The 21,443-nt window shown below is 36.9% G+C and overlaps 2 protein-coding genes across 2 annotated transcripts; one reads left to right on the top strand and one right to left on the bottom strand.

The window, feature by feature from the left end:
* Window positions 1-1,092: 1,092 nt before the first annotated feature.
* On the top strand, window positions 1,093-2,538 carry mrpl14 (mitochondrial ribosomal protein L14). The gene is made up of 3 exons (XM_067422564.1): window positions 1,093-1,187; window positions 1,421-1,485; window positions 1,895-2,538. Exons 2-3 carry the CDS (start codon window positions 1,427-1,429, stop codon window positions 2,259-2,261), a joined length of 426 nt encoding a protein of 141 aa, XP_067278665.1. The 5' UTR covers window positions 1,093-1,187; window positions 1,421-1,426; the 3' UTR covers window positions 2,262-2,538.
* Window positions 2,539-2,607: 69 nt separating this feature from the next.
* Window positions 2,608-20,767, bottom strand: capn1a (calpain 1, (mu/I) large subunit a). The gene is made up of 22 exons (XM_067422563.1): window positions 20,479-20,767; window positions 19,201-19,447; window positions 15,145-15,214; window positions 14,047-14,165; window positions 11,309-11,442; window positions 10,923-11,091; window positions 10,120-10,203; window positions 9,946-10,031; window positions 9,793-9,867; window positions 9,531-9,691; window positions 7,441-7,610; window positions 7,092-7,103; window positions 6,682-6,893; window positions 6,037-6,076; window positions 5,857-5,922; window positions 5,723-5,780; window positions 5,566-5,630; window positions 4,740-4,808; window positions 4,532-4,610; window positions 3,325-3,438; window positions 3,161-3,219; window positions 2,608-3,078 (listed from the first exon to the last, which is right to left on the bottom strand). Exons 2-22 carry the CDS (start codon window positions 19,444-19,446, stop codon window positions 3,052-3,054), a joined length of 2,115 nt encoding a protein of 704 aa, XP_067278664.1. The 5' UTR covers window position 19,447; window positions 20,479-20,767; the 3' UTR covers window positions 2,608-3,051.
* Between the last annotated feature and the right edge of the window lie 676 nt (window positions 20,768-21,443).

Genomic DNA, 21,443 nt, shown 5'->3' with positions numbered 1-21,443 from the left:
TCGTGTCATTTGCGTAATATTGTGTATTCCCCCAGCAAATTTGTTTTAACTGTTTAGACCGTATATAGCTATATTGTTTATGTAATTGTTATTCAATAATAACAAAAACAATAAAAGCTCTATGCCCTACCCTAAATCTAAGCAATTTCATGGAAAATCTTTATAATAATAATAATAATAATGATGCCAAATTTCTTAATGTATTTATGCCACCTCAGATTCAGAATGCTGTGTTCTGTTACATGTCCAGACTGCAGTACAACAGTGACCTCTAGCTGTTGATTTCAAAATATTGTCTAAAAAAGTGATAGTAACAGACGTGGACATGAATGAATAATAAATAAACCAGCTTAAAATAAGTTTAAAACACAGTAATTAACAAATAAAGAAAAAGATGATGCAAAATAAATTCAGGACGAAATTTAATTTAAAATGTAGGCTAGGCTATACAGTATTACTACTTTTGATTGATTCTCCCCAATTCTTCTTTTTCATGTTTTATAATTTCTTTCCAAAAAAAAAAAAAAAAAAAAAAAAAGAACCATATTGCTTATAAACATTCATAAAGTCTTCTCGTTTTGTGAAATTGCACACACAGACCAGCCTCCGGTCAGGTGACTATAATTAAATATTTACATTATAGGTGCAAAGAAAATTTAGATGTCACAAAGCAGTTGACCACTGGATTTACAGAAATCATTTCACTTGCGTCACTGCATATCGAATCAACTCCTGACGAACATAATAATTATTATTTGAATTATCACTCAGTAAGTAATTTTACCATGCATTGCGTTGTCTTAATATCCTGTTGTCTTTAGAATTAAGGCTTTTTGTCTTTCAAACACATTTTCTTAACACACACACACACACACACACACACACACACACACACACACACACACACACACACACACACACACACACACACACACACACACACACACACACACACACACACACACACACACACACACACACAAACGTGTGTTAAGAAAATGTGTTTGATATATCATGAATTATTTAATTATTACTTATAACCCACCCTTACTCCTCCAACACTGCAGGTGACGCTAATGAGTTCAGTTCAATGCCATTTTAAGCAATGCTCGAAAAAAACGTCGCTTACCTATGACGCAGAACCGATGTGCGTGTGACATTGGTTTTGGTGTGAGTGATCTGAGGAGGTAATAATGTAATTTATTCACACAATATTTATTACTTTACAAGTACATTGTGACCAGTTTAGACGCATGAGTTAATTTGTGTTATTCTTAATGAGTTGCGTACTTTCACCGATAACTAAAACAGACATGCGAGGTGTCAAACGCCATGCTTAATACTCGTTAAGTTGTATTATAAAGCCATATAATAGTATTGTTATTATTATTAATATATTATACATTTTTTTCATTGTCAGGTTAGGATGGCCCTGTCGTTGTCTGGGGTGATTTTGCACAAATTGATGCAGCAGAGGGCTTTCAGGTAAACAATTTCTAATTTTTGTGGTTATACATTATTTTTGCAGGGCTTCCACAAGTATGGGGGACATATTAGGGAATTGTAATTTTGCTATGATTTTTTAAATGTTCATTCATGATCGTGAATAACAGCAAAAGTCAAGAGAATAGAAAACCATTGGTTAGCAAATGTGGGCTCCCAGGGTTTATCTGATTTAATGAACTAATGGGAATTCAAATGTTTTTCTTCTTAATCTATGATTAGTGGTTCAGTTTCTCAGAAAATATGCCACTTTTATGGGCAGCACATTAGACATGATGAAGGATTTTCTTTATCATTCAAATAAACATCTTTATGTTGTAGCCCTGTCATTTTAACTTTGAAATATTGATCTCACATGTTCTCAACAAATATATTCTCAACCTCACTGCAGTGTCTCAGCAACTGTGGCCGCTATTCAGAAGTTAACACGCGTGAGGGTGGTGGACAACAGTGCTCTTGGAAATGCCCATCACCACCGTCCACCTAAAGTCATTCACGTGTACACCAAGAATGGAGTCGGTAAAGTGGGAGACAGAGTCTTACTGGCTATTAAAGGACAGAAGAAAAAAGCTCTCATAGTGGGTCATAAGATGCCAGGAGCGAGAATGACCCCACGCTTCGATTCAAATAATGTTGTTTTGATCGAAGAGAATGGAAACCCCACAGGAACGAGAATAAAAACTCCTATACCAACACACCTGCGCAAAATGGAAGGGGAATATTCGAAACTGTTAGCCATTGCTCAACGATTTGTTTAGATCAGCGTTTCTGTATTGTGGGAGTACAAATCACAAAATATGTGACTACTTATCTCTGTAAATATATATATATATAAAAGTGTTTTCCATTTAGGAAATTTGCTTTCATGGTTACTTGTGGAAAAGTTTCTAATAAAATATGTGGATGAAACTTCTTTAGTTATAATTTTGTAGAGATTGTTACATTATCACCAAATTTAAAGCATGTCATTTCTGTTTATAGTATTCCTAAACACATGAATTAAATTTCACACAAATCACCATTAAGTGCTCCAATATGACTCGCTTGTAAGGAGGGTTCAAGCTTTTGGAAGACTTGTTTTCAGAATATATGAAATAAAACAACTTAAATTTTAACAGTTTATTCTGAAGCTCATATATAGTGACAATGTACACAAGTGTTGCATTGTGCACCTGAAACTTTTTAATAGGATGCATTAGTTCATGTGAAGTGCACTATTGCACTGTCAGTACACAACCTTTTGGCTGGTCTTCTTATATGGCAAACCTTGAAGCTCACTTGATATTTATCCCATGCACATGATGTTTCTCAGCCATTCCATCAGTCCTCAGAGAAGCGGTGAGTTGAGGTCCTCTTCTCTTGTGTTTCACACTAGAGGGTTTTTCTTTGTAGTGTAACTGCATTATATTATATTAAGAAATCCTTAAAAAACTAGCACTTTATTCTAACTACTGAGGTTATAGTGCAGATGAGATTGTTGCATGAGGAGTCCAGCATTGAGGCACTTTGCAGCAGGTTCTTGAGTTGGACATGATGAAGTGATCTACCTCAACCACACATGGTCATAAAGAGCCACTAGACAAAAGGAAAGATAAAGAATAAGCTAAATGTTTTGTAGATGTTTGAACATTTGAATCAAGAAATGAAGCCAAAGCACCTCAGACAAGTTCATCTCAGCCGTTCCCGTTCCATCTTTGTCCAACTGCTGAAAAGATCCTAAAAGGAAGCGCAATACTATGAAGGTGCTAGAATAAAGTGTTCCAGTGTAATTAAAAATAATTGATAGGCATCATGTCATGTGATTCAAAGAGAAACACCTACTGAACATGGCCTCGAGTTTGATCAAGCAGCAGACGAAGTTGTCAAAATCGATGACCTCATTCTCAGCGTATCTGGCCACAAGGATCTGGTTGAGTCTGTTATTGAGCTTAAAGCCTGTAAAGAAAGTGAACTGCTTTCAGAGAAGATTTGAATGGGACTTTACAATAAGGTCCCATTAGTTAAGTGAAAGTGACATGTGAAGGCCAAGTATGGTAACCCATACTCAGAATTTGTCCTTTGCATTTAACTCATCCAAGTTATTGCGCGCACACACACCCCGAGCAGTCAGTGTGGCGCCTGGGGAGCAAGGTCATTTCTTGCTAGTATTGAGGATCAAGCCCGCAACTTTCGGGTTAGTCTTTCTAATCATTGGGGCAAAACTGGCCTAAATGCTAATCAATGCATTAACTAACAATGAGCAATTCATTAGTAACAGTATATGAGCTGTAAAAACAAATGTTTATTGTTAGTTCATTTCAGCTTAAGTCCGTTAAATAATGTTAATAGGTTTATTATATAAACTTTTCATTTTAGTAATGTATTGGTAAATATAAAAAAGTGCCATTAACTAAGATTAATATTATTATTAATTATTTATTTATAGTACATTTTCACTATTATTTATAACTAATGTAGTTAAGAAATGTTAACAAATGGAACCTTATTGTAAAGCTTTGCCATTATGTATCATTCAAAAGTTTTGGATTGGTAAGATGTTTCTTATTCTCACAAAGACTGCATTTAAAATATCCTCACCAAGCCTGCATTTTCTTTTTCTTTTAAAATTGTATTCTTTTAAAATAAAAGAATACATTAAAATATTTTATTTTAAAATGTATTCTTGTGAATACACATGCATACACAATCTCACAAGAATACATTTTTAAATATAGCAGTCAATACATTTACATTAAATCTAATCATTTAACAGACTTACAAATGAGGAGAGCAATAGAAGTAATCAAACCAAAAAATTAGGAAATTGAAACTGAAAATTCAGGATTATTTGATGAATAGAAACTAAAAAACAAACGGCAGTTATATGAAATAGAAATATTTTGTAATATTATAAATGTCTTCACTATCACTATTATGGCTGATAAATATTAATGGATAGCAAAATATTTTAATTCATCCTTCATTTGCAAGTGTGGTAAGTTTTTGGACCCTGTTTGTGAGTGTGTGCCAATAATGAATGCCTCTTTACCTGATGATTCTACAGCAATACGCATCTCATAAGAGCTCATAGTCCCCGACTTATCAATATCAAACTCTCTGAAGATCCCCTGAGTGGAAAATATACAATAATTATTTCTATTGCACGCTATACAGATTCATCAATAAACATTTCCGAATTTGTAGGAAATACAGTCAGTGGGCTAAAAAAAGACAAACAAAAAAATGTCTCCACTCACCAGCAACTTTCTTATTTTGTTCCAGAGGATCTGAAACTCTACTAAGCCCAAACGTGCACTACCATCTTTCTGATGAACAGAGTCAAGAATAAAAACTGACGCCATTGTCTGATCACAACTGACATGTAATCTACAACAGAAAATAGTTTAGCAAGGCACTGTACCAGAATAAACTATTTTTATACTGTTAATATATACTGCTAACCTTTCAGTACAAAGTTATATCCAGTATTTCTCATGTCATAGCCATTTAAATCCAAAAAAGAGCTTCATGTTTCTGCCTTTATGGATTCAAATATAGATTTCAACTGTATTTGCATTATTGTAAAAAGGATTACTGCTTATTGACAAACTTCTAAAAAGATAGGAAAAAGACTTAAGACAGGAAAAAGACTAAAGTTGCCAAGAGGAACCATATATATAGAAAATGTGAAGGAGAGGTTACATCTTCAAATGTATCAATCCTCAAAATTCAAATATTTAAACATCCTCATACTGCAAAACATGTTCAGGATTAAAGGCTATTTTGTGAAAAATGTCCAATGTTATTTATATGCTGCCCCTGCTTGAACATTTTTACATGTTTTGGAGCCGTGGTGTGCCAAATTTTTCCTGGCTTTTATGGTTTTTCATGTTGAGCACCCATTCTGATCAAAAAATCATTTTGCTGTTGATGTGCGTGCTTTGAATCTATTTTTTCTAGTTTACAAACTCAGAAGTTAGTCCAAAAAATGTTTTTCCCATACCCGTAGCAATCTACAGAATGCTGTCAATAGAGGTTAACTTGCATCTAACCCAGAATACTCTTTTTAATAGTGAAGGATACATCTAAGAGGTTGACCATAGTTCTGCAGGACTCCATGCTGAAGCCATCTGTCTTTAGATCCTTGTCTGAGAGAGAAATGGTTCATTCAGTTCAGATAAATAGGTTAATTTTGACGGAGTTGACCCCAAGCGTGAGCAAACGGTTATGTGTTACTCACGTTTGGAAACTACTCTGTTGAGAATAGTTCTGAGCTCATGGACGGATATCTCCATATCCTAAAACGCGGGGAAAAAAAGATCAATTATAGGCACAAATCTAAAGTAAGTACCATTTTTTAGTGTATTCACTTACCTCTCCAGCCAGCTGGGCAAACATGGACTTGAAAGAGTCATCAATATCATCCTCTGTAATTTCTTCCTACAAGAAAACCAACGAATCCATGTTTATTCAACAGTCTACACTTAGACTCGAATGCACTTGGCATCTGTTTTTTGTCAGAAAGTTTGTGATAATGTAGATCCAACATCTTACCTCATCCTCCAGGTCAGCTGAAATCTCATCATCCAACTCCCTTTGACGAGAAAACACATTTGTGACAGAATAAACGTCAATAACCATGTCATTCCAAACCCAATTTTCTTTCCCCCCCCAGAACACTTATGATTCTGTTGGTCTCATTTCCCATTCCTATAATTTCCAGTGTTCACTTACTATGCTTAGTTTCTTTTTACTTTGTTACTATACTAACCCTTGTTAGTTTCCATAGTGATTGATTTCCATCCTAGTGGTCCTAGTTAGCCTCTCGTTAGCCAGTATGTTTCCCTTGTTCAGTGTCTTATGTTGTTCACTGTGTGGATGTCTTTTATGCCTGGATTTACTTGAGTTGTTTTGTTGTTTTTATGTAAAAATGCAGAAAGTTTTGTATGATGGGTAGGTTTAAGGGATAGTGTTAGTTTACGAGAGAATATACAGTTTGTACAGTATAAAAATCTTTATGTCTATATGGAGAGTCCTCACAAAGATAGCGAAGATAGTGTGTGTATATTTGTAAGACTTTATGGTGCTATTTTGTCTTTGTCCACTGTCCATGGGGGAAAAAAGCTTTCTTTTTGTGTGTGTGTGTGTGTGAACTACTTCTGTAAGAAGAAAATGACTGAAGTGCTCAAACACACTCACTCTGTCTCTGACTGCTTCTCAGTGAAGACTCGTAGGACAAAATCAGCCTCTTTGCTGGGTTCAAAGGTGGAGGGGACGATGATGTATTCCCCGGGAGGGAGGCGGAGACGTGTGCTCACCTCCCGTAGGTTGATGAAGGTCTCAGAGCGGGCACTTGATGAGTGTGTCAGGAAGAAGTCCTTTTTAAGGTGCACGTTCTGACAGCCAGCGTACTGCGGACAGACGGAAATAACAAATATCTGCTATTTGCAAAGTTATGTTTCTGTTATTCCACTGTGAATGATCTAGAGGAAAATTAAATATTCAAATCTTTTGTTTTAAATATAAAATGACCTGTTTATAGAAGTATACAAGCTTTAATAATGTAGTCAATCCTAATTAACTAAGAAATTGCTGACATGGAATCATACCTCTTCAGGAATCTGCAAGGATGAGAAAAAAGAAATGGAAAGAAAAAAATATTTAGTATTATTTTGTAATGAACAATTATTTATAAAAAAACAAAGACAATGAATTACTTTCATATTTAATAATTATATACAAAAAGCACTTGCAATGCAAGTGCATTGCACCAGTTTTCAGATATGTTAAAATGTCAGAAAACATAGCTTTGTAAAACAATGAGCAAAAAAATTAACAAATCCACATTTAAACATCCATCCTCACAATATTCCAAAATTTGTATATAAATATGATTATATTATGAAGATTTTCAGCTTGTAACAGACATCTGAACATTTTGGAAAGAGACCTCTTCACCTCATAGACCGCAAAACCAATGGTGTGCATGTCCTGCCCGTGGCGGCGGTGCCGTCTGCGGTCTTTCTGCATTAAAGCCACCAGTAAGCTGCAGGCCACTTCTTCATCCTCCGGGTCATCATCTTCCTCCAGCAGCGTAATCTTATACTGTGGATTGATCCAAAATGTGTCTGCCAAATAGTACAGGAACACGTACCAGTTATGGAGTTCAAATCCCGGGTAAAGCTGGTAGCCGAGTTTGATTCATGCATTAATAATTGTTCCTCTTGCTCGTGACATGATGCTTAATGCACTACTGTTCAAAAGTTTGTGGTCAGTAAGAATTTTAAATAAATTAATACTTTTATTCAACAAGGATGCATTTAATTTATCAAAAGTGACATTTTTAATGTTACAAATGATTTGCATTAAAAAAAATCTTTTTTTTCAAACTTTCTATTCTTCAAAGAATCCTAGAAAAAAGACAAGATAAAAGACAAAGAAGGATCGTGTGAAAATGGAGACTTTAGTGCTACTAATTTTTTAAAAATACATTCAAATAGAAAACATTTCTTTTAAATTGTTAAAATATTTTATTGTGTTTTCTTTAATCAAATAAATGCAGCCTCTGTACACATAAGAGACTTGGTGACATCCAGGGATATAGTGGAGGCTAAAAGGACGTAAACGCCGTTTACGCACCTCCCAAAATTCGGAAATAGCGTTTACCCACCTCCAAAGTGCGTTTATCCACCTCTAAATTGAGTTTATCCACCTCTAAATAGCCTACAGTTCCTAAGCCATTTTAAATTAAGCTTATGTCGTTTTAGTTTCATATTGTTCATTTTCATTGGTTGTTTGTTGTACAGTTAGATGAAGTCTTTCATATTGCGCTGCAACTGTCAGTGTGAGTAGTGGGAAGTTCGGATCATTTTACTGACTCGGATCTTTGAGTCTCGTTCGGCAAAATTAACTAATCTTTTCTCTTTCTGTCTCTATGGGACTGACAGGAAGAACAAAAGACTCGGATCTCACCTGTCGATTCAGAATCAGAACCCATATGTTGCGTAATGCGCATGCACGGTCAACACAAAATGAACGAATCACTGGGACAACTCGGTAGTCCCGACTCATATTAAAGATTCGTTCAAAATGAACGAATCATTCATGAACGACACGCAAAGATTCAAAAATGAATATCCGGCAATTTTTTAAGCGCCGTCAAGACAGCAGCCCTCCTCCTAATGCCAGGACGTCTCGCGCCCTTACACAGGCAGGAAAAAAATATAAAGGACGTCTCGCTTAATTTTGCCTGAGGACCCTCCGTATACTGCATCCTACACAGAACGTGTCCTGCGGAGAACGCAGCCTTCGAAATTTAACGAAATGAGACACTATCCATAACTCTTCTTCTCCGTTTTTAGTGTATTTCTGTGGGAGAATTACAGTGTCACACACTGGCCTGGCACACATACTAGATCGTTTTGAGTCATTTTCACAGCTCTCGTGTGGACGCAAATATTTCTTAAAACGAGGGGAAAAAAAGATCGGATACGGAAAGCTCTGGCTTCGTGTGGATGAAGCCTAAATCACAAACGACTGCTCGACATGCATTATTTTCATCTAAACAACGGCAACAAAACCAAATGTTTACGCCGCATCAGAAACGGTGAAATGTACGGCAAGCCGTTTTAACTGTAATCGACAACTATTTTGATAATCGATTAGTCGAGTAATTTTTTAAGACAAAAGTAAAATTCTTTGGTTCCAGCTTGTGAATATGTTCTAGTGTGTTCTCTCATATGTGACAGTAAACTGAATTGTGGACAAAACGAGACATTTAGCCACCTCGTAAAATTAGTACGAATTGCCGTGAGATCGGGCTGCATACACCGGTAGGCAGTGGCCCACCTTACCGTGACCACGATGCGGTCACCCAGAATTCATAGTTTACCCACCTCTTTTTTTACCACTACACCTCTGGTGACATCCAAACATAACCTCCTCCAGAATCTTAATTGTAATAGCAGGAAAACGTTTTTACCACTACAACCACCAATACAGCCACTCTGAGGCCTCATCTGATAGAGTCATGAACGGGCTTAACTCACTGGGATGATTTCGGCAGCCTCCTGCGGTACTGCCTCTCCGCCAGGCACCGTGAAACTTGATGGCGTTCCAATGGCTCAGGTCATCATCACTCAGAGCATCAGGGGACAGATTACAAATCTCCAGCCTGGAGAACTGCCGCAAAAACTCACTGAATGACATCCTGGGGACAAAGGGAGCCATTTCTTTATGCTGTGTTCTTTACACAATGCTTATTGGTCCACTATTCAGTAAAGTTCAATTTATATTGCTGATAAAGCTCACCAGAACTCTCCATCTTCCATTTGTAAGTGCAAGTCATCCTTTTCGGATGGATCAATCTCATCCCATTCAGGGGAGCTGAGGAAGGAATATACACAGTGTTCTTACCCAATGACTTGGGCTGAACTGATTAAGTCTTTCAATGTTATTTCTTACTTATCACTCCAGGCCCCTGTCCATTCTACCTGACCCCACGGGTTACGGACCCGGATAAGCCTCTCCGTATAGCCCCTAAACTCCACCTGTCAAAGTGAAGAGAGATCTCACACACAAAGGCACACAAAATGAAACTCCAATGTGTAGATGATCAACATACACTGAGAACGTTACCTGTTTGAGAGCAGTCACTGAGTAAGCGTGACCCTTAACAAGCTTCTTAAATGTCACAGATTCCATATCAAAGGCACTGGTGATCTGGAGAACAATTATAATTAACAAATTCATCTAAATCTAGAATTAGGTTTATAAGAAAAAACTAATTACCTATATAAAAGGGATACAAATCAATCAATACAAAATAATTATTTATAATAAAGTTTAGGGTCAGTAAGAAGGCTGCATTTATTTGACCAAAGATGCAGTTAAAACATATTGTTTTTTTAATTCATTTTAATAAATAAAAATATACCGGTAGATTAATACGTTCTAAAATAAATTTGTCAAAGCTGCTTTTTCAGCATCATTACTTAAGTGTCCCATGATCCTTCAGCAATCATTCTAATATGCTCAAGAAACATTTCTGAGCTTATTATTAATGTTGAAAACAGTTGTGCAGCTTAATATTTTTCTGGAAACTGAGATGTGTTTCTTTGATCTCAAAATTCTTTGATGAATAGAAAGTTCAAAATAACAGCACTTATTTGAGGAAAATTATATATATATATATATATCCTTGCTGAACAAAAATATGAATGTCTTTAAAAAAAGAAAAAAAAAGAAAGGTAGTGTATATATGTAGCTTGACAGCCCCGAATCCATTCCTATCAGCTTACATTGTAAATTAACAGCAGATTTGACATTCTGCTAAACATTTGCATCAAAATTGGATACAAAAATCTTACTGGTTTCTATCAACATGAGTTCAAGTAGGTAACTTCTGTGTCAAGTATCCCTTAAGTGAATAAAGCTCTCACATCAATAGAGCAGCCCAGCAGGGAGCCTCTCTCCAGGGCTTTGCCGATGATTCGGTACAGGTCTCTCGGAGCATTCCGGAGCTCGTACATCTCCGAGACCCCTCCGGTGAAATCCTCAAAACCCTCAGTGGTGGAGCCTCCAGAGAGAGCTTCATAGGAGCCATTTAGCCTGGCACAAAACAAACAAAAACACACACACACACACACACACACACACACACACACACACACACACACACACACACAGTGAAGATCGAGGAGACTGTACTCCGGCCATGATCATTTTTTCTTAAATAAGACCGAGTACAAGTGCACTTTTTTAAATCATTCCTGTTTAGTAAGAACTAAATGTGCTGGTCTTTACCAAAATGTCTATCAGGACATACTTTGCATAGGCTTTTTCAACCAAGGCACTCCAGAACTCATTTCCCTCTGCTGAATGGACAAACATGAGCTCTCCGTCTTTGACCGGGAGTCGATCGTCAATCACAATGTCAACCCACTCGCCAAACTGCCAGAACTGCAGAACAGAAGCAAGCAACTGTATGAAGAAAGAAGCTGAGAGGATTCCAGTTTAAACAGGTCCTACTTGGCTCTTTCTTTAGTGTGTAATGTTACTATTCGAGCATGAAACATTTCTGCAAGGCACTCCAAAGGGAGTTATTCTCTATATCAGTGCACACTGTTTCTGAATTCCCTGAAACACCTTGATGGTAGTCTTGAGTTCTCTTTAGGGAATGAACATATCACAATATTCCTCAATTCCTGTACAAGGCATATAAAAAAAAGGGTGACGAGGCTAGGTTGATTTGCATTAGTAGTAGGCCTATGTTGAAACTCTGGGAGTGGCATTTCCGAAACACACTGTGGTTGACCGATCACACCACACTGGTCCAGCCGACCAGAGCACATTTTTGGTGCCAGGTGCTGCAACAGTGTAAAATACGTTTTAAATAATGAACATTCAAGCATAAAAACCTACTGTAGTAAACCTCAAAAAAACAAATCAAGACTTAAAAAAGGCCCTTTTAAAGGTGCGGCCACATTTTCCATTGTTCTGTGAATTCTGCAGGCAAAATACAGTTATTTTAATAGGAATCCATATAATTAGGAATTTCATGAGACTAACATAAAAATCAAATAAATACTTGTGGAAATATAATTAAAAAAAAAAACATTTTAAAATAGGACAAGAAAAAAAATACAATTAATTTTTTTCTTCAAATAATTTTTGAATAATGTTTGTCTACGAAACTATTTTAAGCATACTATTTAGATTAAAAGCCTATTTGTTTTATCATTGACTTGCATTTGTTCCTGTGATAGCAAAGCAGAGTTTTCAGCAATACTCCAGTCACCTGTCACATGATCCTTCAGAAATTATTTGATTCTTCTTATTCGTATTATTAATGTTGAAAACAGTTGTGCTGCTTAATATTTTGTGGAAACTCTTGATTTTTCAGAATTCTTTGATGAATATAAAGTTAGGGGGGGGGGGGTGAAATGCTGTTTCATGCATACTGAGCTTTTTACACTGTTAAAGACTTGGATTCCCATCCTAAACATGGACACAGTTTCAAAAACTAATGTTGGACGTTTGATGGAGTATTTCTGTGTCAAAAATACTCCTTCCGGTTTCTCACAAGTTTTGGAGAGTTTTTTTCGAGTATGGGTCTACTTGACGTTAATAGAGCGGAAGGTCCTTGTATGGGCCGTACGGGCTCTTCTCCCGGTAGGGTGCGCGCGACACTTATGTCATTATAGTCCGCGCCGTGCTCCACTTTATTCCTATCGGTGACGTCGAGCGACTTCAACGCTTCACCACAGCATTCTGGGAAGGCAGTGCCGCATTTGAACCGATTTGAACGCAGAAATGACGGGAAGCTTCACAACATCGTTTCGGTCGCGTCTCAAAGTGGATGTCCACGCCACTGCTGTCACAGGACTTCACCAAATTATACCAAAGAAGTGTGTTTTTGACGGAGCGGTCCCAGTGATAAAGGTTCGGTCTTGCTTTGGAAGTAGCTGGTGAGTAAAACGGCTTCAAATGTCTCTGCTATTGGCTACCGTCGCATGAGTAAACATCAATAAACGACACGATCGCGTGCTTCGTCATTCAAATGCGCTAACGGTTACTCCATTGTTGTTCTATGTATAACGTTACACTAGTCTGACGTGCAAAACCGTTTTGCTTGCTACTTCTAAGGTCTAGTCGCATACAATAGTCCATAAACCGAATCATGTCCTCATACACTGCGGGTAAAGACACACAAATGTTGACAGGCCACTAAATACAGTACATACCACAGAGACGGACGTCCTGATGTAGCTGTTTCTCCTGTTCAATTTATTTTTTGCCTCAGATTTGATTCTGAATCATATCTGTATTAGCTGAGATAGCCATGGGTTTCTCCACGCTTGAGGACGTCACCGCTTTGCGCGCTTTTTCTTCTTTAGTTGTCATTCTTTAGCTTCGCCCACACGATACGCCTCCAGCCGCTCGTTTTTTTTCCGGAAAGACTCGGTACAGCCTTGTGGCAAGGGGGGCGTGGTTCAGCGAGGTCTGCAGCGGGAGAGAGAGCCGCGGGACGAGCGGTAAGTGAGTGGGTTGGAAGCAGATTAATAACACCTGTCTCTCGTTCCAGTAATGAGCGCGGAGAGGGTACAAAACATCGGTGGAACCGGAGATCGAGGAGAGAGAGAGATCGGACGGTTGTTGCGAAACCCAGAGACTGAGTTGCCGGAAGCCGGAAGTGCCGACCCGGAAGTGATCCTTGAGTTTATGAAAAGTCACACCATTGAGTGTGTTGCTGTGTTTAGAGTTGAAAATAAAGAAGCATCAACCGTCCAGCCGACCCCCGTGTCCTCTTCCATCCTTCCATTATAGAAATTTGTTACAAGCCTATATTTCTTTTATAAATATAATAAAACTAAAGACTTTTCAGAGATATGAAGGATGCAATACTACTCTATAGGTACTCAAGATTGACATGAGATTGACTGAAACTGAGTGTTTCACCCCCCCTTTAAAAAAGCAACATATTATTTTGATCAAAATCTCTATTTGTTTTATCATCTACAAAAATAACTTCTAGAGCATTGCATTCATAGAATTTTTCAGAACCTGAAAGTGGAATATTCCAGCATAGTCGTCCTGAAAGGTCTGGCCATGAGGTACGACCCTATGGAGGAGTCTTTCATTTAGAGTCAGCGATGCTATAGCAGCGAGGAGCCAGCAGTCACCTGAGCAGGGGGAAAAAGAACAAGATATACAAACAGATAAGGAAAGAGCAAATAATGACACTCATTCAAACTGTGGTACTAAAATTCCTGAATAAAATGCCATTAATATTTGTTTTTAATACAACACAGAAGTTGAACTGCCAAGTTACAACCAGCAGGGGGACACAAAGTAAGGGGTGGGGTTTATTTTCTCTGCGAGGCCTGTGTGTCCCCATTCCTGTTTACATCCCACTCAGATCTCCATCTCAGAGCAGAGGAATTTTCCACAGCTTCAAAAGCGTAAGGGGTCGGCGGCAGGCTGAACACACACTACAAGCTGAAAGAAATTAAGGCTCAAATACATGAAAGTTTTGATTGGCTTAATACTTTTGGTCACTATTTAATTTCCATTACACCATTTATGTTATGTCCTAAGTTTGATTAATTTTCTATTATTGTGAAACATGGACTTTTGCCTTGTAATGTATTCGACAATTTGAAAGCAGTTAATGTAATGGGAGCAAACATTCAGTGTGTACTGTATAAAGGTGGCAACATAAAAAGTAAAAAAAAGTAAAAGAAAAAACAGGTTGTTATCTCAGTTTAATGACTTTTCTATCATTGTGAAACATGGAAAACGGTAATAATAAAGATTGTGTGCAGACTTGTAGTGTATCTGGTTGTTTTATACTGGCATAATAGAAATCAGACATGTAATATACAAGGGTGTTAACTTAGAAAAATGCAACAAATCTGACAAGCACATTGAGATAAGTTGGCACTATTAAAAACATGCACTGACTCAAGGCCAGTGGGAAACAGATGAGTCACATGCAGACACGCCTCAGGTCAGTTACACGAGCTGCTCTTTCTGTCGTGACTCACACTTTGAGTTTTCTGGTAGACTGGTACAGCCACAGAATCATTTAGAGGCGTTTAAGCACCAACACTTATGCAAACTATGCATACCGGGTGAATTTTGTACAACCAGAACACTTACCCAGAGCTCCCTGACAGATGTCTGTCCGTGAAGCTCCTCCCACAATGAACTGAGGATCATCACAGAGCTCCTGCAGACAAAAGGATGGATTAGACTTAGAGGGTCTGACATTGGAATTGGGAAGGTTTTTATTTCTAGCAAGTTTGAATCAAGCACATTCATGTTGTAACAAACATGTATAGTTGTATACTAGGACAAATGTTGAAGAACTTTTTAATCAGCTTTTAAATAAATTGTCATTGAATGGAGTTATTTTAGTATGACTGAGGTACAATTATTTTGTTTCTTAATATTTTGCATTCATTTTCATTTTCCATTTTCATTTTCAAGTTCAAGTAATTTTGTGGGTTGTCATTTTTATTTATAAATTTTATATATTATTTATTAACACAGTTTTTAATCAATTTTAGTTATTTTATGGAATGTGTCCACCTCAGAATAAAAAATGAAAAAGGTAACTGCAACTTTTTATTACTCAATTCTGACTTTTCCCCCCCTTGCGATTGCGAGTTATAAAGTCAGAATTGCAGGATGTAAACTTGCAGTTGTGAGAAAAATGGTCAGACTTGTGAAATGACTTGTTTTTTTTCCTATGACAGCTTCTATAATTTAGTATATTTTAGTTATCTATAATAACCCGGGTATGGAAAAAACATATTTTCATATATTATGGTAAAAAAATAACAACAAATCATTGGAATGGCACGAGCGCAAATACTGCTGCCACGCCTATGTTGTCAAAGAAACACTCATATACTCCTAACCCTTCCTTAAAAGAATAACAGCGACCAATCTTTATCAGGCCTTCATTCTTCCAGAGGAGGCGTGTGTATTTGGACCAAGCGTGACTACAGAAACCTCATAATCCGTGTGTATGTGACAACAGCTGCAATAAAGAGAAGGGAGGGGTCATTCATGTGGGCGGATCCACAACGAAGAGCATGTTACTTAGACTGCTATACAGTATATAAACTACCATTCAAAAGTATGGTGTCAGTAAGATTTTATTTACAGAAATTAATAATACTTTTATTAATCAAAAGTGACAATTAAGACATTTATAATGTTACAAAAATGCTGTTCTTTCATCAAGGAATCCTGAAAAGAATGTGCACACAAACCATTTTAAGCCTTTTTTCAAGATTTACACATTTCGATCAATAGTACAATTCCATTAAATTGAATTATCCTTAAATATTATCCCTATTATGAATTAATACTTTTAAATGAGTAAAAAAAAGAGCTTAGAGCTTAATGAAACATTTTGTAGAAATCTTAACTTAAATAATTTAAACACATTTTCTGTTTTTAAATTTATGAATATTAAACTAAATGGTTAATTCCCTTGTTCCATTTTTATTTATGCTAAATGTTTAGGTCTAGGTTTTTTACTCATTTAAAATAATTAATTAATCATATGAATAATATGTAAGGATTTCGATTCAATTTAATGGAGTTGTACTATTGATTAAAATGTGTAAATCTTGAAAAAGGCTTAAAATTCCTTTTCAGGATTCCTTGAGTAAAAAGAACTGCATTTTGGTAACATTATAAACGTCTTTACTGTTACTTTTGACGAATAAAAGTATTAATTTCTATAAAGAAAATTTTACTGCCACCATACATTTGAATGGTAGTTTATATACTGTATATAGCAGTCTAGACGGCAACATGCTCTTCATTGTGGATCCGCCCATCCCTGCAGTTCATAGTCAGAATGAACCCTCCCTTCTCTCTTTTGCAGCTGTTGTCACTAAAACTTGTTACCTAAGAATAAATGCAGTTGAATTAAAGCTACACTGTGTAACTTTTTTAGTTTATTCTTAGCTAAAATCACTTAGTTCTTTCAAAAATATATGTGCTCATTAATGTATATTTACTTCTTTCAAGTAATAATGCATTCTCGTAATTTTATAATATACCATTGAAAATGCATAAGTGTTGAGGGTTCGGATGGCGGTCGCCATGTTGCTCCTCCATCTTGAAAGTACATTTGCCAAAGAGGGACATACCCGTAAATTCAAGCTTCGCTTTTCGCGTTTTTACACTCGATGGCACTGTGTCGAATGTGAAGAGGAGGATTGCTTGAGGCTGCTATATGACGATGGAGGATCACTCTTAAGCCCCTTTCACACTGCACGTCGGACCCGCAATATTCCCGGAACATTGCCGGGTCGCCTTCTGTGTGAAAGCAACCACGTCCCGGAATTGATTACCGAATTCGACCCGGGTCGGGGACCTAGTAACATTGCGGGATATGTATCAGAGTCGCCAAGGAAGCAGAAAAGAGAATTAAGACGGCAACGCAACAGGCAAATCAACAAGACAAAAGTAAATATTGGAGTGGCCTTTCCAAGATGGAAAGAGCTCATGAGGAGCAACGATTTTAAAAAGAATGCCGACGTTGTCTGCTTTCTTCTCGACAGGTAATATTAATTCAGCCTATTTGTGTATATTGGAAGTTTTATTGTTGCTTGGCTAATTATATCATGGTGTGCTGAGCATAACACTAGAACGACGTCTAGGATAGTTTTCCTCGCGTCAATGATGAAAAAGTATTGTTTACCTTATAACATAAATCCGTGTTCTATGACGGATAACATGAGATTAATATTTGAATTGCATTATAATTTGTTTGCCTTACGCTAGTGATGTCATATAATATAAAGAATAACGATAGCACTGATAAAAGTTACTTTACTAAGAATAGCTTGCATTCGTCTGGGAACCTGATAGCTGATGTTAGCAATGAAATGGTAAAAAAATAACGAAAACGTAAAACTATTATTCATTTTACATATATTAATTTGATCATAGATCATTTGGCAAATTAAATAACTGCAAATTATAATAGTTTTCAAAAGTAACCTCATCACTTGCAACACTCACCGAAGAGGTCGAACTGGAAGCCGTGACTAAATCGGCCACCGTAGGAGTTGAAACGAAATCGAAATTAAGAGGAACAGAAACTATTATTCACTGGATGGTCATATACCGTTTCACCACTAGATGGGGGAAAATATCACACAGTGTAGCTTTAAGGCTGCAACATACTCCGCAAGAACAGAGAAAAAAGTTCTCACTCCCAGGGCTGCAAGAACAAAATGCAGCTTGTTCTCTGCACATCGCCTCAGCAGAACTTTTTTCTTGCGTTTGTCCAAGAACTATTGTGTGATTGGTCAGACATTTAAAGTAGGCGTGGTTAATGCAGAGAAACGCAGATGATCGGCACCAGCTTTTCTCGTGAAGTATGGCATGTACTGCCAGAACGAACTTTGTTCTTGCCACCTCAAGAAACGAACAAATTTCTTTGTTCTCACAGAGTATGTTCCAAGCTTTACTGATCATTGAAAGTTAATGTTAAAGCCACAAAATGTAATTTTTTCGCCATTAGAGGTTGCTTATTCAAAACAGGTGTAGCTGGATGACTCCTTGATTTCACAGACGATGGTTTCCGCTTTTTCCAGTCATGCGTATGTGAGGTAACGCAGTGCAGTTTTATCATATTAGATTCATTATTTGAGTTTGTTGAAAGTTAATGTTAAAATACTTTATATATATTATGAGACACTTGTTGATCATGAAAATGAGATTTATGTGTTGAGCTCACCTGTCTAATAAAACACAATATATTAAAGAGTCTTTGGTGTTTCCATGGTTTCTACAAAATAAATCTGTAAATCGAGGGTAACGCGAGCGCAAGTATGATGCCTTTGATAGGCTACAAATGGACATGGTTAAAAAAAAAAATCTGGATTCAAACATTTTTGGAAATATTTACGATAATGTAAGTACACAAGTCAATAAAATATACAACATTGTTCTAGTGGTTTTTGAATATTTTAATCCAAGAATCTTACATATTGTGCCTTGAAGACAATATTTACCAAGAAAGTCACTTGGGTTTAATATTGTCATTGACTTTCATTGTATGGACAAAAAATGTTTTTCAAAATACCTTATTTTGTGTTCTACAGAAGAAGACATCAGGGTGAGAGTAACCTAAACATAACCCTTTAAAACAACCACAGCTAATAATGGAGCCTTTTTCCTTACCGTAGGGCGCATCCACTCCACATCACGGGTTTTGGAGGAATACGGGGCAAGTTCTTTGAAGCCGAGAGAGGGCGGTTCGGCGGGAAAACAGGGGTCTTCAAACAGGTAGCCCCCTTCTAAACATTCCTGTTTGAGGGCCTCAAAATCCTGGTTCTGGAAGTGTAAAGCCTGCTCAAAAGAGCCCACGCCTTCTGCTTTTAGCCTGTTAGCACTGATCTGGGCTGAGATCCCTCCATAAGAGAACATGCTGGAGCGGTGAGATGCAGAGCGGGTATAAATATAAAAACTGATACCAAGATGATTCACACTCACTCAACATTTAAAACTCACTTCATATCACTAATATGTGTGCCTTTGTCTGGATTATGGCATCTTTCCATAATAAGAACAATAATGTACAATAGCTTTTAAAACATTATACTGTACATTAAGGTTTATTGGATCTCAGCACCAGTTGGACATACTGTTCAAAATCAAGACAAAAAAGTATCTGGACACTTTGTGGTTGTTAAACATTAGTGGAATAAGTTAATATGATGAAATGTTAATGTGTAACTTAGCAAATGCACAAATGGCCAGAAAAAAAAAATATTTCTGAGAAAAGATACATTTACAGTTTTTGATAACTTAGATGAATGCTGCTCTGTGGCTCTTAATTAAATATGTCTAAATGTGTGTACAGTCATAAACCGTTTCTCCATGTCCAGTGTTAAATATTTACATGCCAGATAGTTTTACATCATTGGCATCTTATCTCTTTTATCTCTATTTAAAAGAACCAACACAGACTGAGAGCCTCCCATTCATTTCAACACATAAATCACATTCAGTGTAACATACATCACATGATCTACTGTATTAAACAAATGTTCAAAAACCAGGATACTGAAACGTCCACAACAAGACTGTTATGACACGTAACATTTTAAAACACTTTTAGTGGCGATTTATTAGGGTATCTAAGGTTGTTCTGTACGTTTCTTACTCTAAAATGTATGGTATGCAAAACATTTGTCTTACTTGTCTTACTCCATTAAACCTTCGCAAATCACTGCGGTCCACTTTAATAATTAACTTCAACTTAACTGTATTTATTTTGCGATAGTAAGATAGCTAGAAAATAAAAACATGCAAAACATTCATATCTGGCACAGAATAAAGTGTCTAATGCGACAGACTAGCAGCAGGCCGAAGGAGACCAACAACACGGACAGAATAAACGAAATAAATCTCGACGTGATTCAATGAGGATCAACATACAAGAACCGCTAAACTTGCCTTGCCACTGCGGTCCTGTCTCTTCTGTGAGGGGGATGTGGGATATAGTTATATTCTCCAGAAAGACAAGCGATACACGAGTGTATTAGAGCTTCAGTGTGTGTGTGTGTGTGTGTGTGTGGGGGATAGTCCAGAGAAGGCGGAGCGATAAACGGAGACCGACAAGTGCACTTGCCACAATATAACGGACTGTACAAACTAGGGGAGAGCGGGGCTGGTTGGGTCAGGGGGTTGGTTGGCACGCAGTTAAATTCCAGTAAACTAAAGGGTGAACACAAAAATACAACATTAAAATGACTGCCATCTTGATCTGAACACATTTCCTAAAATTATCCAACTGTCACTAACTATTGAGGTGAGGACAACTTATAGTGTCAAAACAAAACAAAAAAACGCCCCCCCCCCCACTAAATACAATATAATTATGATATTTAGAGATATATAAAATGTAAGGAGTTCAGCTTATAGAGATAGGGATCATCTATATTTGAATATGACATTTAAAAGTCTCTGATGAGCTATGGTATGTAGCTAACATCATTTGAGTAAAGTGGTGTGTCCAAATATGGGTGGGGTTGGTTGACACACTGATTTGGGGGTTGGTTGGCACTATGTTTGACACATGTGCCAACCATATATTATATGGTGTATGTTTATAAATATAATTATACTTTAATTTTTTTTATCTGGAATGTATGTTAAATTATCATTAACGTAAACTTATGCATTAAATAATTTTCTTTTAGAACTCAAAACGGTCAGAAAATATTTAAGAACAATAGATGGAGGAAAGACACAAGCACAGATTATGCCAAACAGGTGAAGACTCAAAAAAAAAAAAGAATTAGGAGCACAGCAAAGGACATCAAAAACCATTCAGCACACTAAGCAGATATTTTGCTTGAATGTGTGAATTAAATGCTCAAGTTCTTTATATTCGTCACCTCATTCTTTGGAACTAGCAT

The sequence above is a fragment of the Pseudorasbora parva genome, chromosome 17 (assembly GCF_024679245.1).
Source record: "Pseudorasbora parva isolate DD20220531a chromosome 17, ASM2467924v1, whole genome shotgun sequence".
Classification (NCBI taxonomy): Eukaryota; Metazoa; Chordata; class Actinopteri; order Cypriniformes; family Gobionidae; genus Pseudorasbora; species Pseudorasbora parva.
This window is presented reverse-complemented; position numbering and strand designations above follow the sequence as displayed.

Excerpts from the sequence above, each read along its gene's own strand:
- mrpl14 (XM_067422564.1), top strand. The coding sequence starts at position 1,427 with ATGGCCCTGTCGTTGTCTGGGGTGATTTTGCACAAATTGATGCAGCAG. Across the intron at positions 1,486-1,894 it reads ATGCAGCAGAGGGCTTTCAG|TGTCTCAGCAACTGTGGCCG; the intron begins GTAAACAATTTC and ends ACCTCACTGCAG.
- capn1a (XM_067422563.1), bottom strand. The coding sequence starts at position 19,446 with ATGTTCTCTTATGGAGGGATCTCAGCCCAGATCAGTGCTAACAGGCTA. Across the intron at positions 14,166-15,144 it reads CATCTGTCAGGGAGCTCTGG|GTGACTGCTGGCTCCTCGCT; the intron begins GTAAGTGTTCTG and ends CCCCCTGCTCAG. Across the intron at positions 6,077-6,681 it reads GAGAAGCAGTCAGAGACAGA|GGAGTTGGATGATGAGATTT; the intron begins GTGAGTGTGTTT and ends TTCTCGTCAAAG.